Source organism: Hermetia illucens, chromosome 6 (assembly GCF_905115235.1).
Source record: "Hermetia illucens chromosome 6, iHerIll2.2.curated.20191125, whole genome shotgun sequence".
NCBI lineage: Eukaryota > Metazoa > Arthropoda > Insecta > Diptera > Stratiomyidae > Hermetia > Hermetia illucens.
The window spans coordinates 90401097-90424958 of record NC_051854.1 but is presented as its reverse complement, the minus strand read 5'-3'; the positions used below and the strand labels follow the sequence as shown (position 1 = coordinate 90424958).

Sequence of the window (23862 nt, the reverse complement as noted above, 5' to 3'; positions counted from 1 at the left end):
AAAGGAAAAATCGTTGCCAGGCAAGGCGGCAAGGCGATACTTCCAATGTTCTTTGCAATTTGATTTATGTATTTGCTTGTGGTGTGTAGGTTTCATGATGGTTTCATGTTTAACCTCAATGTCTGGTGCCGAGTGAACATACATGAATTGTTATTTGTAGTGGGTGGTTTAGGTTATTAACTGGTTCATTGGATGTATCCGATGATTTATATATTTTATTAGAAGGACAATGTAAGTTTTGTCGATGTTACTGAAAGTTGAGCAAATATACATGTGTTGCATGCCCGAAGACTTTTAATAGTTTTTTTGTGGTAGGGGGTGAAGTGCATTTACGCATAAGGTCCGGACCCCTCCACTTGTTACGCCTAGGATACTAGTTAGTTAGTTTAGTTTACTGGGGGTAACCACAGCTCCGAGCACTCAGGCCATTGTTAGGCCCATTCTACTATCCCCGTAAATCACCTATTCAATGGCAATGGCGAATCTAAGAACATTCTCCAGAGGCAGAGAGTGTGCAGATTCTTCATTGAAGGAAACCTTGTCAAGGTGTCTTCGTCTGAGATCTGAAAAGGCCGGGCAGCTGCATAAAAAGTGCAGGGCCATCTCCTCTTCCTCACATTGGCTGCACATAGCCGAAACCACCACTCCAATCTTTCCCATATGGTAGTTTAAGGAACAGTGTCCCGTAAACACCCCTACTAGGGTTTTCATGTCCCACTTCTTAAGGGACAACAATGATGTCCAAACTTTCTAGCATTCACATTAAAAACGTTCCTCTTAGTAGACCATGTTTTGGCAGCATGTGGTGGCACAAACGATTCAAGGACCTATTCTCAGAAACTAGTCAACTGAACTAATCGAAAAGTTGCAATGCTGCCCCTTTGTAATATCAAGGTCTCCGAATATCTCTCATCTCAATATTTGTTCAAATTAATTCAACAATAGTATATGTCTAATCTAAGCCTAAGATGGAGCGATGGCGTAGCTCAGAACGCCAGACAGCTTTTAGGGATATCGAATTGGTGGACCTCGGCGCAAAATCGGGATGTCTGGAGTTCCTTATTAAGGCAGGCCTAGACCGGATACCGGTTGTTGCGCCGATGATGATGATGATATGTCTAATCTCATCAGAAATATAAAATTATATGGGTGGTATCCTAAAGCATGGTATTTTTTTTTTTTTCGTACACGGAGGTGGAAAATCTTAGAAAGACACGTCCGCCGCAGCACCGCCGCCCGAACGGCGGAACTACAGCGGGCGCGTGTGGGATTCACACCCACTAAAAACCACCCCCGGTCTCTCCAGCCCCAGCCCCGCGGGACCACCATTGAGGTATTACTTCGCGGGGTAGGTTTGCTCTTAGGCACTCATCCTTCTCCTATTTGCAGCTTTCCTCCTTCTTTGTTACTTCAGCAACTCCTTCTGCATTTGGATGATTGCGGAGCCAACCGCAAGCCACTTCTCCTCGGACTCCAGCATCTCAGTAACCAAGCTCTCCGGGGTCCCGCTCCTGCCCAGCACCTGGTTTAAGCTCCTTCTCTCCATCACAAATCGTGGGCAGTGAAACATCACATGCTCTGGATCCTCCGGTATGCCACCGCATCTGGGACAGTTCGGAAAATCATCCAACCCAAAGCGGTGCAGATACTGCCTGTAGCAACCACCGTGTCCCGTGAGGAACTGGGTAATGTGGTAGTTGGTCTCCCCATGTTTTCGCTCAAGCCACACCCTAATGTTGGGAATGAGCCTGTGCGTCCACCGACCTTTCGCAGACTCGTCCCATCTGCGTTGCCAGAGATCAAGCGACTCTGACCTTGCCGCACTTCTACGCTGTGCATGCCCCTCCATATGTCTTGCATTGTACAGGACACTCATTTCTTTGGCCAGAATGTCAACCGGGATCATGCCTGCCACCACCAATACTGCCTCATCTGATGTGGTTCTAAAAGCACTGCAAACCCTCAAAGCCATCCGCCGGTAAACCGAGTTCACCTGCTTTCGTCTCTGAGAGTTTGCAAGCGCCTCTGCCCACACAGGCGACGAGTAGAGCAGGATGGAGCGCACCACTCCGGCTAGCACCAACCTCCGGCAATGTTTCGGCCCACCAATATTTGGCAACATTTTTGCAAGTGCCGTGGTGGCACCGGCTGCCTTTTGGCATGCATACTCTAGGTGTTCCCTAAAACTCAATTTGGTGTCAATTATTACCCCCAGGTATTTGATAGCCGGCTTTGATATGACCGTATGTCCACCGACCTCCACTTTTACAGTGTTATTTTTGCTGCGTTTCGTTATTAAGACCGCTTCCGTTTTCGCGTCCGCCAAGGACAGCCCGGCCTTTTCTAGCCAGGACTTTACCACTCTCACTGTTTCTGTTGCGTAAACCTCCACATCTTCTGGGTGTTTTGCTGCAACAACCACAGCTAGGTCATCAGCAAAGCCGACAATCGTAGCCCCCTCTGGGACGGGAAGAGCAAGCACCCCATTATACATGATATTCCACAACAGGGAACCAAGTACCGATCCCTGTGGTACCCCGGCTGTGACAATGTACTCTTTGGGGCCCTCATCCGTCCCGTACCAGAGAGTTCTCTCTGAGAGGTAGTTTTCCACCAAATTCGCTAAGTATCCGGGGACACCTATGTCAGCCAACGCCCGTTTAATTCTATTCCAGTTGGCCGAGTTGAATGCGTTTTTGACATCCAACGCCACCACGGCACAGCAGCCGCCAGAAATCAGTGCACCTTTTGCCAGGTTTACCACCATGCCAATTGCGTCCACCGTAGAGTGGGCGCGTCGGAAACCAAACTGGCGTTCCGCCAAACCATTGCTGGCTTCAACGATGGGCAGGAGTCTGTTGTAGATGACTCTCTCCATCATCTTCCCCATTGTATCCAACAGGCAGATAGGACGGTACGACGCTGGGTTTCCAGGTGGCTTGCCAGGCTTCGGAAGCAACACCAACTTTTGCTTTTTCCACTGGGCAGGGAATATTCCTTCTTTTAGGCACGCCTCGAAGGTGTTGGCGAAAAGGTCGGGCCTAGTCTTCACTGCCAGTTTCAAAGCTCGGTTGGAGATGCCATCCAACCCTGGGGCCTTGTTGTCACCGAACCTACCACATATTTCCCGCAGCTCCTCCACAGTTACAGGCGGTATTATGCCGTCATTTAACTGGACAAAAATTTGCCTTCCCCTATTTTCGTGGTGAGGGAACAGAGTGGTAACAATCTGTTTCAGGAGGCGCGGACAGGTCACCTGGGGTGATTTCCGCAGCCTTTTCATCACCACTCTGTAAGCCTCGCCCCAAGGATTTATGTCGGCATGGTCGCACAGCTGTTTGAAGCAGTTCTTTTTGCTCCTCCGAATGGCTTCCTTTAGGCGGCCACGCAATTGCTTGTGTGCCTCCTCTCGACCGTCGCCACCGGGTTTTCCCCTGAGCCTCTGGCAAAGCCTCCTTGCCCGAAAGCATGCGGCTCGCAAACTTGCGATTTCGTTGTTCCACCAGTAGTTGGGTTGCCTACTGGGGAGCAATCGCCTTCTGGGCATAGTAGCATCGCATGCTTCCGTCACCCATCGAGTGATCTGGGTGGCTTTCTCTGCAGCCGTACCATTCAGGGATATGTCGAATTTGAGCACCGCGGAAAACGTGTCCCCCTCGAAAGCTTTCACTGTCCAGCCAAGCATACCACCCGGCATTCTGCGAAAACTCTTTTTCGAGCTCGATCCGCCCTTGATCTCTATGCAGATTGCCTGGTGGTCGCTGTGAGTATAGTCCTCACTGACATGCCAAGCGATTCTACTGGCTAAAGTGGCACTCACGTATGTCAGGTCCACTATAGACCCCAGGCCCCTTCCCCGGAAAGTGTACGAAGACCCAACATTCGCCAGTACCACGTCCAGCTCCGCGAATGCTTCAAGAGCCCACGCATTGAAATCACCTCCTATTATGATCGCCCAACGTCCTCTTGCATCCAAAACAAGAGCAGCAAGCATCCGCTCATACTCGACGAGTGTAGCGCTGGGTGGAGCATAGCAGCTGTAGATGTGGATGCCCTTCACCTTCGCTCTGATGAAGCCCTCCTCCGGGTGCTCCATTATTTCCTGGAAGGCTTGTTCTCCACAAGTCCATAGCGCTGCTTGGCCCGTTTGGTCTTTGACCCAAGCGCTACCACCGCGGTTTCGGTATGGTTCACTTAGTATGGCCACATCGATGTTTTTCTCGCGGATGGTTTGCGCGAGTAGATCCTGCGCCACCTCGCAGTGGCTGAGGTTGATTTGTATCAACCTCATCTGCGATTTGTGCTAAGGGCTCTCCTGTATTCCTCCTGCTGCTTCCCGCAATGTGCTGATGGTCCACACCCTCCTTTCCTTTGCACAGTAGACAATTAGGTCAGCTCCGCAGTCCTTGCTGATGTGGCCTTCCACTCCGCATCTCCTGCATTGCTTTGACCTTTCATTTGGGTTAGTGCATGACTTCGCAATGTGATCAAAGCCAAGGCATCTAAAGCACCGTTTTAACGCCACCTGTTCCCTAAGGCGACACATAACCCAGCCTATTCTCACTCTCCCTGCTGCTAACAGTTTGAGTGCGTTCTCCACTGGTAGGCTGATGATGGCGGTTTGTGTTCTCCCATAGGCTTTCCTTAGCGTTTTCACCACTGACTCTTGTAGTCCGGCAAGATCGAACTGTTTCTCCAACGCTTCGCGAACCTCCTCCTTCGTCGTGATTTCATCCATATCTTTGCAGATTATAGTGATCTCCGGCCTGCTAGCTCTTATGTCGGCTTCCTGCCCTAAAGTCTTCCCGATTTGGCTCAAGAATTTGTCCGCGGTTACATCCTTGGATTTCTTAAGTTCCAACATAAGATCTCCCCTCTGCGACCGTCTAATACGGCTGACGTTGTCTCCCAAATTGGTGAGTTCGGGGTCTGCCTTCACTTTCCTGAGAATGTCGGCGTATGACCCTTCGCCTCTTTTGGAAATGAAAATCACCTCCGGTCTAATTTTCCTCCGATAATTTCTTTTCCGCGGTTCTACCTTCCTCCAAGCTTCCGCATCCGCCTTTGAAGGTTCGATCCCTTTTCGCGAGGTAGCCACTGCAGTATTTTCACTGGTAGCTTCAGACGTACTTTTCATGAACTCCGCCTTTTTGGGAGTTGAGACCTTTTTTCTTTTCGGGGTTTGCTGGCCTGTTGAGTCATTCAGCTTCTCGCGCAGCCTCTTTCCCGGTTTCTCCCCTTTTGTGTTTTGAACCGGCGTTACTTGAGTTGCCTGGTTCACTTTTCCAATCGGCGACTTCCCTACTCGTTCATCCTGGGCCTTGCCGTACGTCAAATGGATGCCTCTTATCATGGCCCTTATATTTTGGTGAATGTTCCTGCGCTCCTTTATAAACTCACACAGCTCCATGATCTTTTTACCGAGGGCAGTAAAGGCAGCTCCAGACTGATCATTGCCCAAAACATCGCTCGGGTGAATCGGCGTCAGTGATTCTTCCTCATCGAAGACTCCCGCTATACGCTTCCCACTGGGGGTAGCGATCGTGGGGGCTTGTGCCCGTGTGGGAGGGGATCTGCGAAAAATCGAGCTCCTTCTGAACGGATCCATCACTGGAGCCAGTTCAAGTTCCTCCCGTACGCTTGTAACATTAGATGCCACAGTAGCCAAGGTTCCCACTACTGAGGCACTGCGGTCGTTGGATATCGACGGCCGGGAGCCCGCTTGCTCACTCCTAAAAACCGCCGGCACTGGGTTTCCGAAGCCCTGCACCGTAACTTCATTCTTCTTCTGCTCCTCCATGTTTGGTTTTATTTCTGGGTATCCTTCCCATAGCCAATTTTTATCCACGGGTGGGCGTTTACTTCCCACCTACCCGGCCTGCGCATAAACATGCCCATACACGCACATCTCCGGATGCGTGCATGTGCATGGCCATGACACATTCGCCGAGCATTCCCTTATCCGCACGAAGGAACGCGCCTGATGGGAGATTTGGCAACTCCACACAGGAAAGCATGGTATTGAAAACTTCGGTGAAAGCCGTACTGTTACTAACAATGTCAGACGGTCTTTAAGGGACAGCGACGTATTATCATTTGCCCGCTTTAGTCTGATATTGAAAAAAGTGGTCCAAGACTCAGGTGGATTGAGTGGATTACCTCTATTAAGTTCTCCTTATTGCTAGGCTATGCTTATTATATTGATGACATGTGTTGAAAGGAACGTGCCTTAAAGGAAGAGTTCGATCAGATTGAGTAAGCGTCACAACATCTGAAACTGCACGCGAACTAAAGCAAGACCAAAATTATTGTGACGAAATCAGTACCCAAAACAGGGACGAGATGTACTGGTCACTAGTTAGGCTGATGCAGCTTCGAGCAATTAAATCTTTCTTCTGTCAAAAAGGAGAAGGTCAAAGAGAAGGCAAATCCGCGTCCGGCTTCTGGAAGCTAGAAAAGCTTTAGTCTATAACAACTCGGGAAACGGGAAGCTGGACGCTTCAGGTATGTGTATGGTTTTGTGTATTTCTTTTATAAAGACATTTGAGTGTGAATTTGCCAAATTAGTGCGTAGCATGTAATATACGCATTTATTATGTGAGAATATTCATTTTCGGGTGATATTGGTATTCAAAATCTTGAATTTCCAAAGAAGTGACAAATTTGACCTATTATAACTTTGTTAGTAATAGTGCGATTTCCACCAAACCTGGTATGATCAAGCTCTATATTATAGTCTACATTGCTGCATTTCGTTGTGCTAGGAGCCTAGCCACCATTTCATTTGATACCCCACATGACTATATTTGATGAAAATAAATGTGCAGCCCCTTAAATTCGACGTAAAAGGATGTAGCTCACTGTATGCATGAGCGTTCACAGTTCCCACCTTTCGACCAAATTTGGTGTCAATTGCTGCTACAGTCTCTGAGAAAAATGCGTGTGATGGACAGATAGAGTCCGAGTTTATCAAGGTCCAGGCCATAAAAAATATGGTGAGGGCTATTAGAGTCTTCTCTAATAGATCGCAAATGGAGGAAAAGAGTAATAACGATACGCCTAATCCCGCTGTGCCAACAGTGTCACAAGCGACCCAAGTCACGCCTAACCAAACTACCATCGAATCACGGCGAAAAAAAGGAGTACGTGAAAAAAAGGGGGATCGCCTAAGAGAAAAAACGGCAAAGAGGACATTCTGAAAACCAGCACCAACAGCTCAGAAGGAGGAAAGCATACAGCGAATGTAGGAAACTTGACCAGCGTTGCAAAGCCTAAGACGAACGAAAACGATGGATAGACTAAAGTTACCAGCAAAAAAGCGAAAGGAAAAGCAAAAGTGCGAACTCGTCCAGATGTGATTGTTATCTCCAGTGAGTTCAATCTGTCCTACGCGGAGATACTCAAAAAGGTCAAAGCTGATCCCGACCAAAAAAGATCTGAGCGGAAATGTGAACAGAATCCGAAGAACCCAGAAAGGGGATCTCATGTTGGAGCTGACAACATCCAGCGCATTCAAAACTGATGACTTTCGGAGCCCCACCAAGTTTGACACTGTCTGAATTCGAGCAAATGCTTGATAATCTTGTTCTCAATGCAAGGGGACGAAGTCCAAAGATGATTGCTGGCGACTTCAACGCTTGGGCTCTTGAGTGGGGTAGCAGAGAATTAAATGCTAGGGGACGAAGTTTATCAGAAGGGCAGATGAACATAGTTTTGGCTAACGAAGGTGCTGTAAACACCTTCCAGAAAGGGGGTTCAGGCTCGGTTGTAGACCTGGCCTTTGTCAGTCCTGCCCTGGCGCGTGGTAAGTCCTGGTGCGATGATATAGCGCTGGTTGTTGTCGCAAAGCATTTCGAAGATGCTGAATTATACTCAAGCGAGGCAATCAGTGCTGTTAAAAGTTGGTTAGAGAGCGCTGGTCTGACACTTGCAGAGGAAAAAACAGAAGCGGTCCTCATCACTAAGCGCCGGAAGAGAAATTACGCCCGTATTAGAATCTCTCTGCGGCAAGCGATGGAAAAACTGTTGGAATATGGACAACAGTTGCACCATCTGTTCATCGACTTTAAAGCCGCCTATGATAGCATAGCCAGGGTAAAACTGTACATGGCCATGAGAGAATTCGGTATCCCGACGAAATTAATAAGACTGACTAGGCTGACCCTGACCAATGTGCGAGGCCAGATAAAAGCAGCAGGATCACTCTCAAGACCATTCGACATCAACAACGGTCTACGACAAGGGGATGCGCTATCATGCGTCCTCTTTAACCTGGCCCTCGAGAAAGTGATCCGTGATGCCGAGGTAAATGCAAGAGGCACGATCCTCTTCAAGTCCACCCAACTACTGGCCTATGCTGACGATATCGACATCATGGGAAGAACGACCCGAGATGTACAAACTGCCTTCATTCAGATCGAGCAGGCGGAGTTAGGCGCGAGATCTTGGGCTGCACATCAATGAAGGCAAGACAAAATATATGGTGACAACGTCAGCACCGAAGACGAATCAACCAACAACATCAAACCGCACTGGTCAAACACAAACACGAAGAAGAATAAGGATAGGAGAATACAACTTTGAGACCGTTGACAATTTCTCCTATCTAGGGTCGAAAATCACAACCGATAACAGCTACGATGATGAAATCCGTGCACGGTTGTTGTCAGCCAACAGAGCCTATTTCAGTTTACAAAGACTGTTCCGCTCGAAACGTCTCACCATAGGGTCAAAGCTCTTACTGTACAAGACTATGATCTTGCCAGTCCTCATGTATTCCTCGGAAACTTGGGTTCTTAGCAAGAAAAATTGCGAACTCTTGGCCGCGTTCGAGAGAAGAATCCTCCGAAGAATTTTTGGCCCCCTACATGAGGATGGACGATTCCGTAGCTTACATAACGATCTGTGAGCGATACCATGACCGTCAAGTTTTGGATAAAATCCAGCTCAATAGGTTACGGTGTGCGGGGCACTTAATCCGTATGGATGAGGATGATCCCACCCGGAAAGTCTATAAGGGCAATATCTATGGTAGAAAAAGAAGACGAGGCAGATCCTGCCTAAGATGGAGCGATGGCGTGGGTCAGGACGCCAGACAGCTTTTAGGGATATCGAATTGGTGAACCTCGGCGCAAAACCGGGATGTCTGGAGTTCCTTATTAAGGCAGGCCTAGACCGGATACCGGTTGTTGCGCCGTTGATGATGGTTAGAATCGGGAATAATGTCATCACACAAGCCAACCATCAAATACTTAGGGGTGGCGTTCACCTATAAGCAACACAACAGGGTGGTGATTTCAATCATGCTCTATGCGACCCCAGATTGGAAAAAGGCGTTGCGTATGTCAGTTAACACTAACAAACTGAGTTCAGTCTACAGGAGAACAGCCCTGAGGGTATGCTCTGCCTTCAGGACTATCTCAGATGATGCAGCATTCGTCATCTCTGGAATGATGCCGATTGACATCTTGGCGAATATATACAATGCGAAGCCAATCTCTCCTTTAACGCAGACGAAGAACGCTGAGAGGGAAAGATCCATAAATAGATGGCAAGAGCGGCGGGAAAGGGTTGGTGGACTCACAGACTCATTCCTGCCATCAAGGCTGGATAGACGACACCGTGAGATTAATTATTATCTCACCCAGTTTCTGAAGGGGCATGGAGGATATCGCCAATACCTGCACAGGTGTAAATTGGAGACCTCACCCGATTGTCCAAATTGCGATGGAGTCCCAGAGGATCAAGAGCATGTATTCTTCCACTGTCCGAAATTTGTGGAAAAAAGGAGGAATTTAGAGGAGACTCTAGGAGAGGTGCTGGTAGCAGAAAATCTGGTTGGGAAAATGGTAGCACATCAGGAATGATCGCATCTATCCAAACCAAACTGCGGAAAGTAGAGGAGGGGAGAAAAGCGCGGTCACGTGCACCGCGTATAGACGAAACGTGACTAAGCTAGAATGAGCTGACTCCGCCCCGTGATGTTTGGTGAGAAAATATGCTTCAAATCGCATTCATCCTTTTTTCTCTCGATAAAAACTAAGTTATAAAAAGAGGGGAACAAGCATTTCCCTTTGATAAAACTGTTTGTGATATGAAGGTGCCGAGGAATCGACCATCATCAATTTCCGGGGAGAGTATACATAATATCTTACTGACTTATTTTCAATTAAAAATTCACTGTAGATATCTATAATATTGATCCGTATACAAACGTTGCAAATTCAAATATTTGGCTCTTCTTGATTCAGATATCCTACCTGCAACTTCCATTTTCAAACAGTTGTGTATCTGCATATTCTTGTTTAGAAATAAAACGAAGATGCACAAGTCGTTCCCGAAATTCCTACATCTCTATATTCAGCATCCTCCACTTGTAAGGAAATCTCTATTTCAAAAAAACCGTTTAGCAAGTCGACTCAACTTGATTCGCAACTGACAAATAGGTTTGAATTGGTTTGCGGAAAATTTTAATGCCAAACTCAATGCTTCCATAAATTCCTTATTCTGCTCTCAATGTCAGCGTGGTCATGTGTAGCAATCTCTCTAGTCGTTGATAATTTAGGATATCACACAAGGGTATCTTACCAACCTACGCTCGTACATAAACATACATATGTGGAGAAGCTGAAAACGGAATCTTGAGAGAAATGGAGGAAACAGGGACTACTGTGGTTAGATGTAGGTTGGAGCCTGTGCCGGCGGTTCGGAGTCAGCAACTCCTTGCCTGTCTCAACTCAGTTTCAAGTTTTGTGCAAATCATTCACATGACTTACATTCATACCTACACCACATTTGAGTAATTTGCTGATATCCTTTGAGCATATCTGCAATCCTTCCTTTGTGATCAGGGTTGCTGGTTCACTTTTGAGACATAATTTCAAGCCACAAATGAATATTTTGTTAAAGGAATGCAACTTCCTATTTTCGGCGTCATGAAATAATAATAGGACGATACTGGCTGATTTCCAATATCCTCAAGATTGAATTCTCAAAGGATGTCCTTCCGATTCGGCCGATAAAATGAGTGCCCATACATTTCGTTATATTAGGAATAGGCCTCCGGATGTTTTCATAAACCATGAAAATGCTGCAGAACTATTAGTCTTAGTTAAATTTTAAAGGTCCAAGGGCTGAGACTCAAAAAGACTGCAAACTTATGAAACATAGACGCACCTTAATCACATGCTTCCTTCTTGTATATTTTTGAATTTTTTTAGTTTCAAATTGGCGATTTCTTCAATACTTTAAACGGTTCGCACTGCTTTCTTTTGTTGGTTCCACTATGTCTGGGCTTCACAACGAAAGCAGAAATTGAATCGACTCTCTCTTAAATGGCAATACCAAAAACACTACTTGGATATGTTCAAAGGAGTTCATGATTCCAGTCTACCCGATCTGATCCTTTGAATTCTCGGTTTTCTTCAACGCACTAACTTTGCAGAATGGATGGATTCCTTTAATAATATATCACCTATTCACTGCCATTTCTGCATTGCATCAATCTTATATCGATTCTTTTTTGGGGGAGGTGGAAATCATCATGGCCTAGACAAACCATTCCCGACTCCCGATCCTTTCCCAATCGTTCCCAACACTCTGTCCGTCTATTTTATCTCCCTTCCTCGTTCTTCGTCTACGATAAAGGAGAGTTTGACCCCGCATTGTATATGTTTGTCATTTCATCTGTTTTTTTTTTTGTTGATTGGAGGTGGAAGTCTTAAAAAGACGCTGCTGGGCCAGGTTTCAGCAGGGCGTGGGATTCTCACTCACTAAAACCACTCCTACTTCTCCGTTAATATCCCCGCAGAACCACCGTGAAGTATTACTTTGCGAGGAGGGCTATGGTTTACATCACCACAACTAAGTCACGCGTCTGTCGAGCTTTCCGGGCCCGTTCCTGCAGCTTTTTCTGTATCGGAGTTACTGTTGCGTTTATCGCACTACAATTTACTGCAGACCCCAGCATCTGGTTCACGAAATTATGGGGACTGATAACTGTGTTGAGGGCGTGTTTTAACCTCCCTCTTTCATCCCTGCGATAAGCAGCCGGCGACTAGATTTTGGCCCTCCAATATTAGGCATTATCCTTGCTAGAGATGGGCTAGTCTTTGCTGCCTTTCCGCGCGCATAGTCCAGATGCCTCTTAAAACTCAGCTTGGCATCGATCATTACCCCGAGGTATCTAATGATCGATTTTGAAACGACCTCATGATTACCAACCCGGATGACCGCATCCGTCTTATTTTCCGTTAGGTCCAATTTCACCATTTGGAGCCATGTTTTGATGCATGAATGGCATCACTTGCATACAGTTCCACGTCCTGGTAGTGTTTCGCAACTACTACCACTGTCAGGTCGTCTGCAAAACCAATCAATGTTGCTTCCCTTGGCACGCGAAGGCCAGGCACTTCGTCATACATTATGTTCCACAGCAGGGGCTTCAGTACGGAGCCTTAGGGAACACCTATTGTTACAACAGATTCCTTCGGTCCGTCGTTCGTTTCGTACCAAAAAAGTTTCTTCCAAAGATAACTCTCTTTTATCCGAGCTAAGGTACCCAGTTTAGCCAAGGTGCCTTTAATCCAACCCTAGTTGGTCGAGTTAAAGGCATCCCTGACATCCAGCGTCACCCCTGCGCAGCACTTACCATCTGCCGATGCCACCCGGGCTAGTTCCGCGACCGTTGCAATGGCATCGACCGTGAACCCCGCTCTGCGAAATCTATACTTCCGCTCCAATAGACCACCCGTTAGCACGAGGAACGGAAGCAGCCTGTTGTATATCGGCGATAGGGCGATATGAAGAGGGTGCGCCAGGTGGTTTTTAGGACTTCGGTAGCAGAACCAACCTCTGCCTTTTCTGCTGAGCGGGAAACATTCCTTCGACCATGCACGATTCAAACGTACCTCTGGATCATGCGGGCCTGATTCCACTCCGATCCCGGAGCCTTCCACAGATCTCCCGTAGTTCCTCGGTCACCCCAGGGATCGAAAAGACTTCCTGTTGAACCATTGGATAACGTCCTGTTTCTTCCTGTTGTGGAGGAAGAATTGCGATTATTTTGAAAAAGAGTCCCGGACACGTCACTTGGGGTGATTTTTGTCTACGAATCTTGTTCATTACAACCTTGTAAGCAGCACCCCTCGGGTTCGTATTTGCCTGAAGGCACAACTGCTTGTAGCAATGTCGCCTACTTCCCCGATAGCCTTGTTAAGGTTACTTCGAAGATCGCATTATTCCTTCTCCGACTGCCGATGTTCTGGCTTCCCTCTGGTCCTTTGGCAGAGCCTCCTTGCTTGCAGACACAATGCTTTCAATAGCGAGATTTCTTGGTGCCACCAGTAGTTTGTTTTCTACTGGGTTCGTCGTTCGTCGCGGCATTGTAGAGTCGCATGCCTCAGTTACCTATTGACACAACTGTTGGCTCACTGTCCCAGCACCGTTCCCTTCGAGCCATAACCTCCTTCTAAAGCCGCCAGGAAGATCTTTTCCTCGAAAGCTCGAGAGGACCACCCAGCTTTCCTGGATTTTTCGCTTATGTTGCTCACTCAACGTGGAAATCGCCGGCAATGATTGCATACGGCATGATCTAGCGTCCAACACCATGCCATCTCATATTGCGTTAATCGTGCACTAGGAGGAGCATAACAGCTGTAGATATGGACGCCGTTGACTTTTGCCCTTACAAAGCCGCCTTTCGGGAATGCCATTATTTTTTGAATGGCTTCCCGTCCGCATGCCTATATTGCCGTGTTCCCACATGAGTCTTTCACCCACGTAGCACTACCGTAATTTCGGTAAGGTTCAGAGATTACAGCCACGCCCACGTTCGACTCTCGAATGGTTTTTTTTTCCTTCTGTTGCTTTTTGCCGGCGCCTTTGTCCATTCTTCGAAATTATGAGCTGCAGGCTATTCCTCTTTTTCTAAAGTTGGGGCTGCAATAGAGGAACTACCCGGAACTTGCGCCAACTAAGCAAGGCTTTTTTCTTCTTGGTCGCTTGTTGGGCACCAAAGGATTCACTTATTCCATATCCTCTCCGTTTGCCCGCGTTGTCTCGTACCTTATGTTGACGAGGCGTCACCTGCGTCTCCCACAATAGGACAACTTATTGCCACGTATCAGAGCCCTGATATTTTGATGGATATTCCGCCTCTCCTTAATAAAACTCACGGAGTTCATTTATGCCTTCCCCCAATGAAACGAATGCTGTTGCAGTTTTCTGCCTTCCATGCTCGTCTTTTGCAGCATCGGCGATTAAGTCAATCCGGGGACTATCCAAGTTCCTTCCTGAGTCTCGCGACGGATCTCGTTTACCTAGGGGCAATGCTGCTGTCAGGGGTGACTCCCCAAGATTTGCGAAAAGGATCCGGTGTAGATCTCGTTTCAATTCCAACGTATAAGCGTGCCCAGTTTCCCATCCATCATCTCCCAAATATATGATAGCCGCTTCGAAGTGATGATATAATTGCCAATTTTAATACGGACTTACTGAATGTGCATCTCCTAGACGTGACCCCTGTGAGATGGGGTCTAAGAATTCACTCAAAGTCTTCCCTGCTTATCATAGGAAGCGACTAATAGGGATCGAAATTTGTCACGTAGCTTCTGACGGCTACGACAAGGCGCGCTCTCTTGATCTGAGAGCCAGTTTCTGACAGGTGGTTTTTGGAGCGTTCCCCGATTCAATGAAGGCCTTTAGCCTCGACAAGGAGACCCATTTGGACCCGTCCCGCAGGTTGAGCTTGAAGAAGCACTCCCGTCGCTCCAGGACTTTAAAGGCACCCTCAGTGGCCTCCGAGGAGAGTCCACCCTAATGAGGACCTACGAGCATGTCTCACAGTCCCTGGGAGTATTGAACTCCGGCGTCATATGCCGGGAAGGTGGAGTCGGCCGCAGTTCTGAAACTGCGTCCCTGAGCGGATGCAGCATGCTGGAGTCGTTTAACCTTGCTCTAATATCCTGTACAGAGTCCGCGGGAGCCGCATACTCTCCTCGTACACCATCTCCCCAGGGCTGGCCGCGAACTCCTCTCCTTGAGCTGTGCGAAGGCTGAGGATGACGAAAGGCAAGGACTGCCACCATGACGGATCGGCGCGAGTCATTAAGGCGGCCTTCAATCTCCGGTGCCAATGCTCCAGTATCCCATTGGACTGCGTATGGTATGCAGGAATCCTGTGACGTTTGAAACCCAGGAGCTTATCTAATTTCGAAAAGAGTAGACTCAAACTGCATTCCCTGGTCCATACTGAGTACGGCTGGTACACCAAAGCGCGGGATCCATTCTCGACAGAGGGCCTCGGCACATGATTGTGCCATAATGTTATACAGAGGTATTGCTTCAGGCCACCACGTAAACTTGTCGATGATTGTGAGGCAATACTTGTATCCGTGCGAGTCTGGCAAAGTGCCAATTATGTCGAGGTGGATGGTGTGGCGCTTGACCGACAGGGCGAATATGCCTACTTCCTTTTTTAGGTGCTTGTTGATCTTACACTTCTGGCACGCGATACACTGTCCGGCCCAAGAGTTTACATCTTTGTTTATGGACGACCAGAAGTATTTTGCCGTGACAAACCGGTTCGTCGTCCTGATGTGTGGGTGCGCAAGATCGTGCACTGCTTGGAATACTTCCTCACCAAAATCGACTGGAATAAGTGGCCTGGTGGAAGAGGAACTCAACCAAGGAAGGCGTAAGAAGAGGAGTGGCTAGAGATTCGGAGGAGTCTGCAGTTATGAAAGGTGTAGAGGGTGGAGGGCTTGAGGGAGAAAACACTGAAGAGAAGTAGGTGCAAAGAAGGTCACAGGATTGTTGTGGGGAGCTGGCAGTGGAGTCAGCGAAGCTGATAGAAGAAGGGAGAGATTGAGTGGGATTACGAGAATTGCGAACGTGAGACCAAAAGGGTTTTAAGTTACCGCGGGCAAGGGCGGTAACGACGTTCAATAAGTATCTTTTACGCACTTTTCTGACTATTGACTTCATAGTAGAGCGCATGGCCTTAAAGTGAGCAAGGTCGGCGTCATTCTTAGACGCCCGAAACTTCTTTCGCAGAGTATGTTTCAAGCGAATGTTAATAAGTTGGGTACAAACGTAGGCAGGGAGGGGAAGACATAACAGGAGAGGAGACCGTACATGATATTGTAAAAGGTGTTTAGAGCTTGATCACACGATGAGTTGCTTAATATAGGTACCCAGTTGAAAAACGCTAAAGCTCAGTTCAGACCGTCAAAATTGGCTTTGCGGAAGTTGAACTTAGTAGATTTACGCTTGGTTTTGTGTTTTGAACGAGGGAGCTACGCTTCAAATTCAAATGGTGGGTGGTGAGCGTCAGTTCTGACATACGGGGATGTGGAAGGAAATAAAGAGAGGTGGCGCTCGGGGAGTTTGGAAAGGGAGAAATTGAGAGCGCGGCCCAAGGAATTTTTTGGTATTGGTATTGAAATTCAAGGAAGAAAGTAGGAGGGAAGAATGAGAGAGGTTGTTGGAAGGAATTGGGAGGCTAGGGTGATTAGGCCATTGGAGCATGGGGGGGTTGAAATCTCCGCAAAGGAAGAAAGGGAGGGAAGGGAATCTGGCGGTAAGGAGTTCAGACAAACTGTCAAACAATTCTTCATACAGGTGAGAAGGGCTAGCACAGAGGACATATACACAAGATACAATGAACGGGACGAAGTTGGGCGGGGAAAAACGAAGAGCAACACCATCAAAGGAAAGGCAGAGGAGGAGAAGACGAGTTCGGCGGGGAATGTATCTTTTATTGCAATTAGGACCCCACCGCCGGTGGACTTACGAGATGTATCCCGGTTCCTGTCACAGCGGAATGTGGAGTACTCTTCGGATAGCTCGGAGTTTAATATGGCATCGTCCAGTCAGGTTTCGGAGATACAGATGGCATGGTGTTGCTGAGCCAACGCGGATAAATTGAAGGTTCCCAGCTCGGTTCTTAAACCCCTAATGTTTTGATAAAACAGACAGACAGTAAACATGGATCAAGTTATATAGCTCGGCGAGACAGGCGGGATGCCCTGAAATTTACCCGCGAATTGGGGCGCTTGTATGGCTTGATGAATACACCTTCAGGCCAGAAAGAAGGGTTGCCGAGGACGTCAACTTCATGTCGATAAGTAGCCTTGAAAGATGCAATCACCCGGTCGGTGTTGTTGTCTTTTGGCAATTTAGTGCAGGACAGAGGAGAAAGTAAACCAACTTTGTTTTTTAAATACTCCAGAACATCGTCCGTAGAAGTTGTGAACACTAGCCTGGAGATAAAGAGCTGTTTAGGTGAGGACGCCACCTTTAACTTGGGGCTACTGGTATGGATGGATGAAGTGGCAGGATATATGGCATCGGGGGGAAGTGGAGCTTCGTTGGCGACTGGACCGATGTAGGGTGGCTGTGTTCCGATTCGTGACTTGCTGAGGAGGCTACAGATATTGTCTCGTTGTAGGCGCGATGGAGCGAGACAATATCGGAGGCTCGGTGGACAGTAACTCGGCGCAAAGAGGCCGTTGAATCAGGGGTGTAGAGTCAGTGGAAGTAACCTTAATGTAGGAAGGCATTGCAGACGAAATCAACACAGATTGAGAGGCCTGGTGCGTAGAATCCTGAGATGATGTTGAGGCTACACTGTTAGACACAGTAGGAAGTGCCTTTTCGGAAGTCACAGTCTCGTCTAACGAATTCCTGACCCGCCGGGAACACGTAGATAACGACGTCGATCGCTGCATTTTTAGCATTGCACCAGTGTTACGATTAACGTTTTCAGCGAAATTCAGTGATTGTGGGTGACCTCTACTGTTACCCAAAAATTCTAAATTTCCGTCAATACCTGTCTGCAACGTATTATCAAATGAAGAACTTGGTCGGCGCACAGGTTTGGCACTCGTACGCGATGTAATAGGAAGACAGAAGTGGCAGTGGATAGGTCACACATTAAGAAGAGGCGACAATTGCATTGCGGGCTACGCCATGCAGTGGAATCCACTCTCCCAATATGGCCGACGAATGGGTCACCCCAAGAGAATGTGGCACAGAACAGCAGAAGACGAGTGCTAGGGTCTCGGTAGGTCGTGGGGGGGGGGAGGTGCTGAAAGGCATTTCGGGTAAACGCAAACGACGTCGCGTAGATGTGGTTGACGTGCTATACCTCACCAAGGGGTCAATGGCAACCATATATCCGACTTCCCGAATTGTTTTTTCTTGCGTTTTCCTTTCTTTCCCTCCTTTTTTTTAAGGGTTTTAAAACCTTTAGGTCCTAACTTATAAAGTTAGTCTTTCGTCGAAAAAATATTCCTTTTGCTTACATGTTTGATTGACAACTCTCCATTCTCATCTCAATAACACAAGACAATCCACTCTCTGCTATCTTCGTGGGACTAACGAAATGTTTAGTAAGACTCGTATACTGACAAACATGAGCAAGGTACACTCAAGACCATGACCAGACTATGTAGAGCAAACAGGATAACAAAGAATATTCTGGTGAATCACTTGTATACGGTAGTCATTTGGGTTTTTCGCTTCTCTCTGCTCTGCGCTATCCGGTCTTCCGCTGTGTACTTAAAACTAGATGCGAATATGGAAGATAGGAGCAGTGCAGATAAACAACCACCTATGGATATACTAGTTCTACATGTTTTTAGGTAAATACTTTCAACGGTTCCGACAAGTGGAACATAGGAAACCATATCCCTGAACGTTTTACTGATTAGATTACCTCACACATCTGCCCTTATTCATGCTCCGGACGAATATTTTCGAGTTTAAACTGGACAATGTAGGGTTGAAAACAGCAAGCTCAGAAGATGCGTAGTGCCTGTAGTAAAGCAAATATTCAAAGAGCACCAATCTTGTGTTTTAGGATTTTCCCATATTTAGGCTGTTTTCCCAAAATTGAAAATCTCCCGGGCAGTCTGTTCGGGCTGAAAGCCTACAGTATTGAGTAGGATGAAGTATTACATGTGAACCTATGGAGAGTGTCATTTGTGTAGTTTGCCGAGGTTGCTTTTGATTTGTTAGTGAGACCCAGACCTCAAGTTTCAGTGCAGCTATTTCAATGAAGTTTCTCATAAATCCTCAACAAATCGTCTGTCCTTCTGTGATGTTTATGCAATTTAACAAGAAACGATATGAAACGCTGAGTGCGGAACACTGTAGAGATATAGTCCACGTTTATGTTCGCTCTACGTTCCTTTAACCAGAGAACACCCCGGGAGATGCCTTCTCTCTTCTCACTGGTGTGGTTTTTGCGAGGAATCACTCAGCCCAGCTCGAAATGATGCATATGAAATTTCAGCTAACAACGACGGTAGTTCATTTAGGATATACCCAGCCCGCGTTTTCGATTTCGAGATACCAAGAGTAATTTTATTTGCCTATGAACCTTCTTGGTACAGTTGGGAAATTTCAAAATCGGGTGCGTAGCGCTAAGTGGGGTTGGGCTCAGGCGGCCCAATCCCATAGAGGATGCAGAGTTGGATAAGGACACTTGTGAGATCTGGAATGCTCTATTTGATCAAATTTTGTTTATTAGGATGTGTAAACATATAGAGCTACTTGTATACATGCGAATGTCTGTGGTGTGGTTTATGCAATATCTTCATAAGGACAGGGCGGAATGATTGTTATTTTATCAACTAATTGAGTTATCCTGCCTCTAGACAAAAAGGGATGCATTCAAGCAAAATGAACATTTTCAAATTTGATTGGATTAAAATGAATATTCAATACAGTTTGATTTCTTTTGTCTAATTACAGTATTATGAAATGTCGTATGGCCTTAACGTTGAAATGCACAAACAGGTAAGTGCCTTCTTGTTTGTTTCCCCTCTATTTTATTTTGTTAATTTTGATTAGAAACTTGTTTTGAAAAAGATTTTTTTTTTTGAGATTTGTGGAGTCCTAAGCCCACATCAACTTGATGCCGGAGCGGACCAAATGGAGAGCAACTTACTCCCGGTTTTTTTGGTCCACGAACCCCTCTTTAAGGCTTAGCACCCAAACTTTCAAAATATCATATCGTGATGGCGTCGTAAAACGCTGCCTCACCTCTGCCTTGGGAGCAGCGTGATCGAAGCGGTTCGCAGATCTTAAGTGCTCCTTTATATAATTCGCAGAACACAACATGGCTACGAATTATATTAGGTTGTTGCAATCAAGTGAAGTTGGCCACCAGTTGGCGCTGTTGTTGTCGGATAATGAAGTATAAATACTCCTACATTTAATCAAGGGGTCATTTCAGTTTTGACCATGGTTGTGATAACAGTGAATAGAAAGAAAAAGGATGGAAAAGAGCCAAGAACGTATACTTTTCCTGTATGAGTTCAAACTCGGTCATAAAGTAGCGGAGGTGACCAGGAACATTAACAGCGCAATTGAAACTGATACGGTAAGCGAATGAACCACACGGCGGTGTTTCGAAAAATTCGGGTCAGGCGACGTAAACCTTCAAATTGAGCCACCTGGACATCCAGGACCATCGATTCACAGCGACGAGCTGTCGAATCCGACATAAGTCATTCTGTAAGAGACATTGCAGGGAAACTGGGCGTGCATTAGTCGACAATTTCCCGGCACTTGCAACAACTTAGAAAGGTGAAAAAGCTCGACAAATGCTTTGCTTTCGCATACCCTTACGGAGCAAAACATGGCGCTTCGAATGGAAATTTTCAGTTCTTTACTCTCTCGTAACAGAAACGATCCCTTTTTGCACAGAATAGTGACATGTGATGAAAGTCCTGGGGGTCCAACGTGAGTACCTGCCGTGTAGACATAATCCTACGGTCCTCTTCGGACACGAATTGATTTTGTGACCACAATCAGAGATCCCCCATGACTGGCACAGCGGTACTGGTTTATACTGAGTGCAAGCTCAGCATTCATACCAGTGGATGCGAGGCCTATCTAATACCTCTGCCGCAACTAAGGGGTACGGCACCCGAGTTGTACAGCGCAACTCCACGCTTGAGCTCCGAGGAGCTCTCCCCGCGATGTAGGTATAACCACAACCACCATGAAACTCCTACTAGGGGGGGAGTGACATGTGATGAAAAGTGGATATTATACGACAATCGTCGAAGGATCAGCACAATGACTAGATGCTGATGAGCCACCGAAGCATATGCCAAAACTGAGCCTCCCTCCGGAGAAGGTAATGGTGACTGTTTGGTGATCTACAGCTGGTGGTCCACTATTCTTTTTTGGCACCTGGAGAAACAATAAATGCACAGCTGAGTCGACTGGTGTCACTGCCACCAGTGAGATTTGAACCGCGACCTTCCGTACGATAGCCTTGTGCTCTAACCACTCAGTTATCCGGGCACCACGAATTATATTGAGCGTAAATCCACTCTATTGACCAGAGCTTGGCCAGAACTGAAAATATTTTTTTTTTTTTTTGAGAATTGCGGGGTCCTAAGCCGGTATCAACTTGGTGCCGGACCGGACCAAATGGAGAGCAACTTACTCCCTCCTTTTTTGGTCCACGGACCCCTCTTTTAGGGCTTAGCACCCAATTTCATACGTGGTACCCGTCGTGGATTTTATAATTGCTTCGCCAAGAAGCAGCTTGCATCATCTGCTTGTAAAACTTCCTTTAATTGTAGTATTTGATAGGCGGGAATACCAGGGCTACTGAGAAAATAGTTTTTTATTCGGCTAAGAAAAACTTCATAAAAACAGAAAACGTCATCCATCGAATCCTCCTCAACAGCATCGAAGATTTTTCAATGTAAAGCAATATCATGTGTACACCTTCGGAGACCCTAATCATTCATGGCCTAAGTTTGGCTGATTTTGCGGAGGCCATCGGAGACCTGCAGGCATCAGCAACGTATGAAATAAAGTATGGTTCTGCTGACTATGGCACCAGCTATAGAAAAGAACCCATATTCCCCGGAGTTGTGATGATAAGGAATGCCCATAAGCGTGTCCCTATGTGCCTAACTATTCCTCCACACCAACCAAACCACACGTAATTACAACATCTTCGTACACTTGAGGGCTCTTAAAATTTGCAAATACCCTCCATAGCGTCAACGCGCAAACCCTACTAATCCTACAGGCCTCTATTAGTTTTGTCATTCTAGACAACGGGGCAAATGTGGAGGTATCTAGAGACTTTGAGCCGTTTCCATGGACGACATCCTCCAACATGTCGCGGAGTGATACCAAGCACTGGTTAATGTGCAGTGGGCCATCGACGAAAAGAGCACGGCCGGCTTCAGTGATACCAAGCACGTCTATTACCAAAAAAAATCTATAATGGAGGGTGTGTCCTTAGTATATCATTATCAGCACATCTGAATAGTTCTACTACCTTTCAGCCTGACAATTTAGAGGCTATGTTTTAGAAAAACCTGTTCGATTACATAAAGTTCCCAGTTATAAAATTAAGTCACTCATATAATGGAAAATAGGAGGAGGTTCCATAACCCAGCAGGCGTGAAAAAAATCAAAGTTCCAAAGAGTTTTCCCCCTCCTTATTATGGCGCGAAAGGATACAACCACTCCATTCATAGACTATCATCTGCAGTGACTTCCTACAACAGGGTTGCTTCAACTGGCTCTGCATCACCGACTCAGCGACCCATACGCGACAAGTTACATACTACAGAGAATCCTCATTGACGTGTCGTCATGTCCCCCAAAGTACTCGTTTTTTTTAAACAACATATTCATTTATATATCGTGGACATCACAAATTTAAAAAATACTTAACCTAGGAAACCTTGACAGCTTTTCTTTTTCTTCAGCCTTTGTCCCGTTCACAACCGGGATCGGCCCATCTTGATCGGTTTTTATTTTATCAAATGCCTGGATGCAATCGCGAGACTTTTAAAACCCCATCCAGCGTATCAAACCACCGTTGTTTCGGCCGGCCTTTTGGTCGTTTACCATCGATTTCGATGTTCAGATCAATCTTGGCAAGTGAATTCTCGTTAACGCGAATTAGGTGACAATACCATCGAAGATGCCTCTCTCGCAGTTTTTCGACGTTCGGTGCAATTTCATATCGATCGTGGATATCCTCATTTCGGATGTGATCAAAACGTGTGACGCCACTAGTCCAACGCAACATCTTCGTCTCCATTACCGCAAGACGCCGTTCATTGTCTTTTATAGTCGATCAACACTCAGAACCATAGAGAGCGACAGGACGAACGACATTGCGGTAAATTTTCTATTTGAGACGTTCGTTGATACGTGGATCACAAAGAACACCAGTTGTCGAATGCGACTTCATCCTGGTTGCGTTAATGCGTAAAGCAATTTCATAACGCAGTTCTCCATTGGCTGATAGCATTGACCCGAGATATTTGAATCCCCAGTTCTAGCAGGTCACTGCGTGACAGTGATTGTGCCTATTTCATGGGAATCGGTCGTCAAAAATTCAGTTTTATTAAAATTTAATATGAGACCGTGTTGCATGAGGCGATCATTCCATTTTTGGACAAGTTGCTCGAGATCATTGCTGCTATTAGACGGTAGGAAACATCATCTGCATAACAGTGTATAGGGCGCTGGACGTTGGATGTCCCGTGTGACGGTGTCCATAACAAGCAATAAGTCGGAAAACTGGAAGCTAGACGCTTCAGGTATGAAAGGTTTTGTGTATTTCTTTTATAAAAGGATTTGATTGTGCATTTGTCCCATTAGTACGTAGCACGTAATATATGGGTGTATTATGTGGAAATATCCACTTTCAAATCATATTGACATTCAACGTCTTGAATTTGCAAAGAAGAACACCTTGACAGTCGCCAGTGGGACACCGACTGTACCCGCCGGAGGTCCTAGGTCGACGGAAATCTCAACGTTCTCGTTTGTCTATGTGCAAGCATATATAAAGAGACGTTCCAA

General features: G+C 46.6%; 1 protein-coding gene across 5 annotated transcripts in view; it reads left to right on the top strand.

Annotated features, from left to right (window-relative positions):
* Positions 1 to 23862, top strand: part of LOC119659152 (protein groucho) — a 305782-nt gene that overhangs the window by 236771 nt on the left and 45149 nt on the right. For all 5 annotated transcript variants that reach the window (XM_038067100.1, XM_038067098.1, XM_038067099.1 and 2 more), the window contains one exon: positions 19759 to 19803. In XM_038067100.1, coding sequence (XP_037923028.1) covers positions 19759 to 19803 — 45 coding nt within the window. The remainder of the gene's footprint in view (positions 1 to 19758; positions 19804 to 23862) is intronic.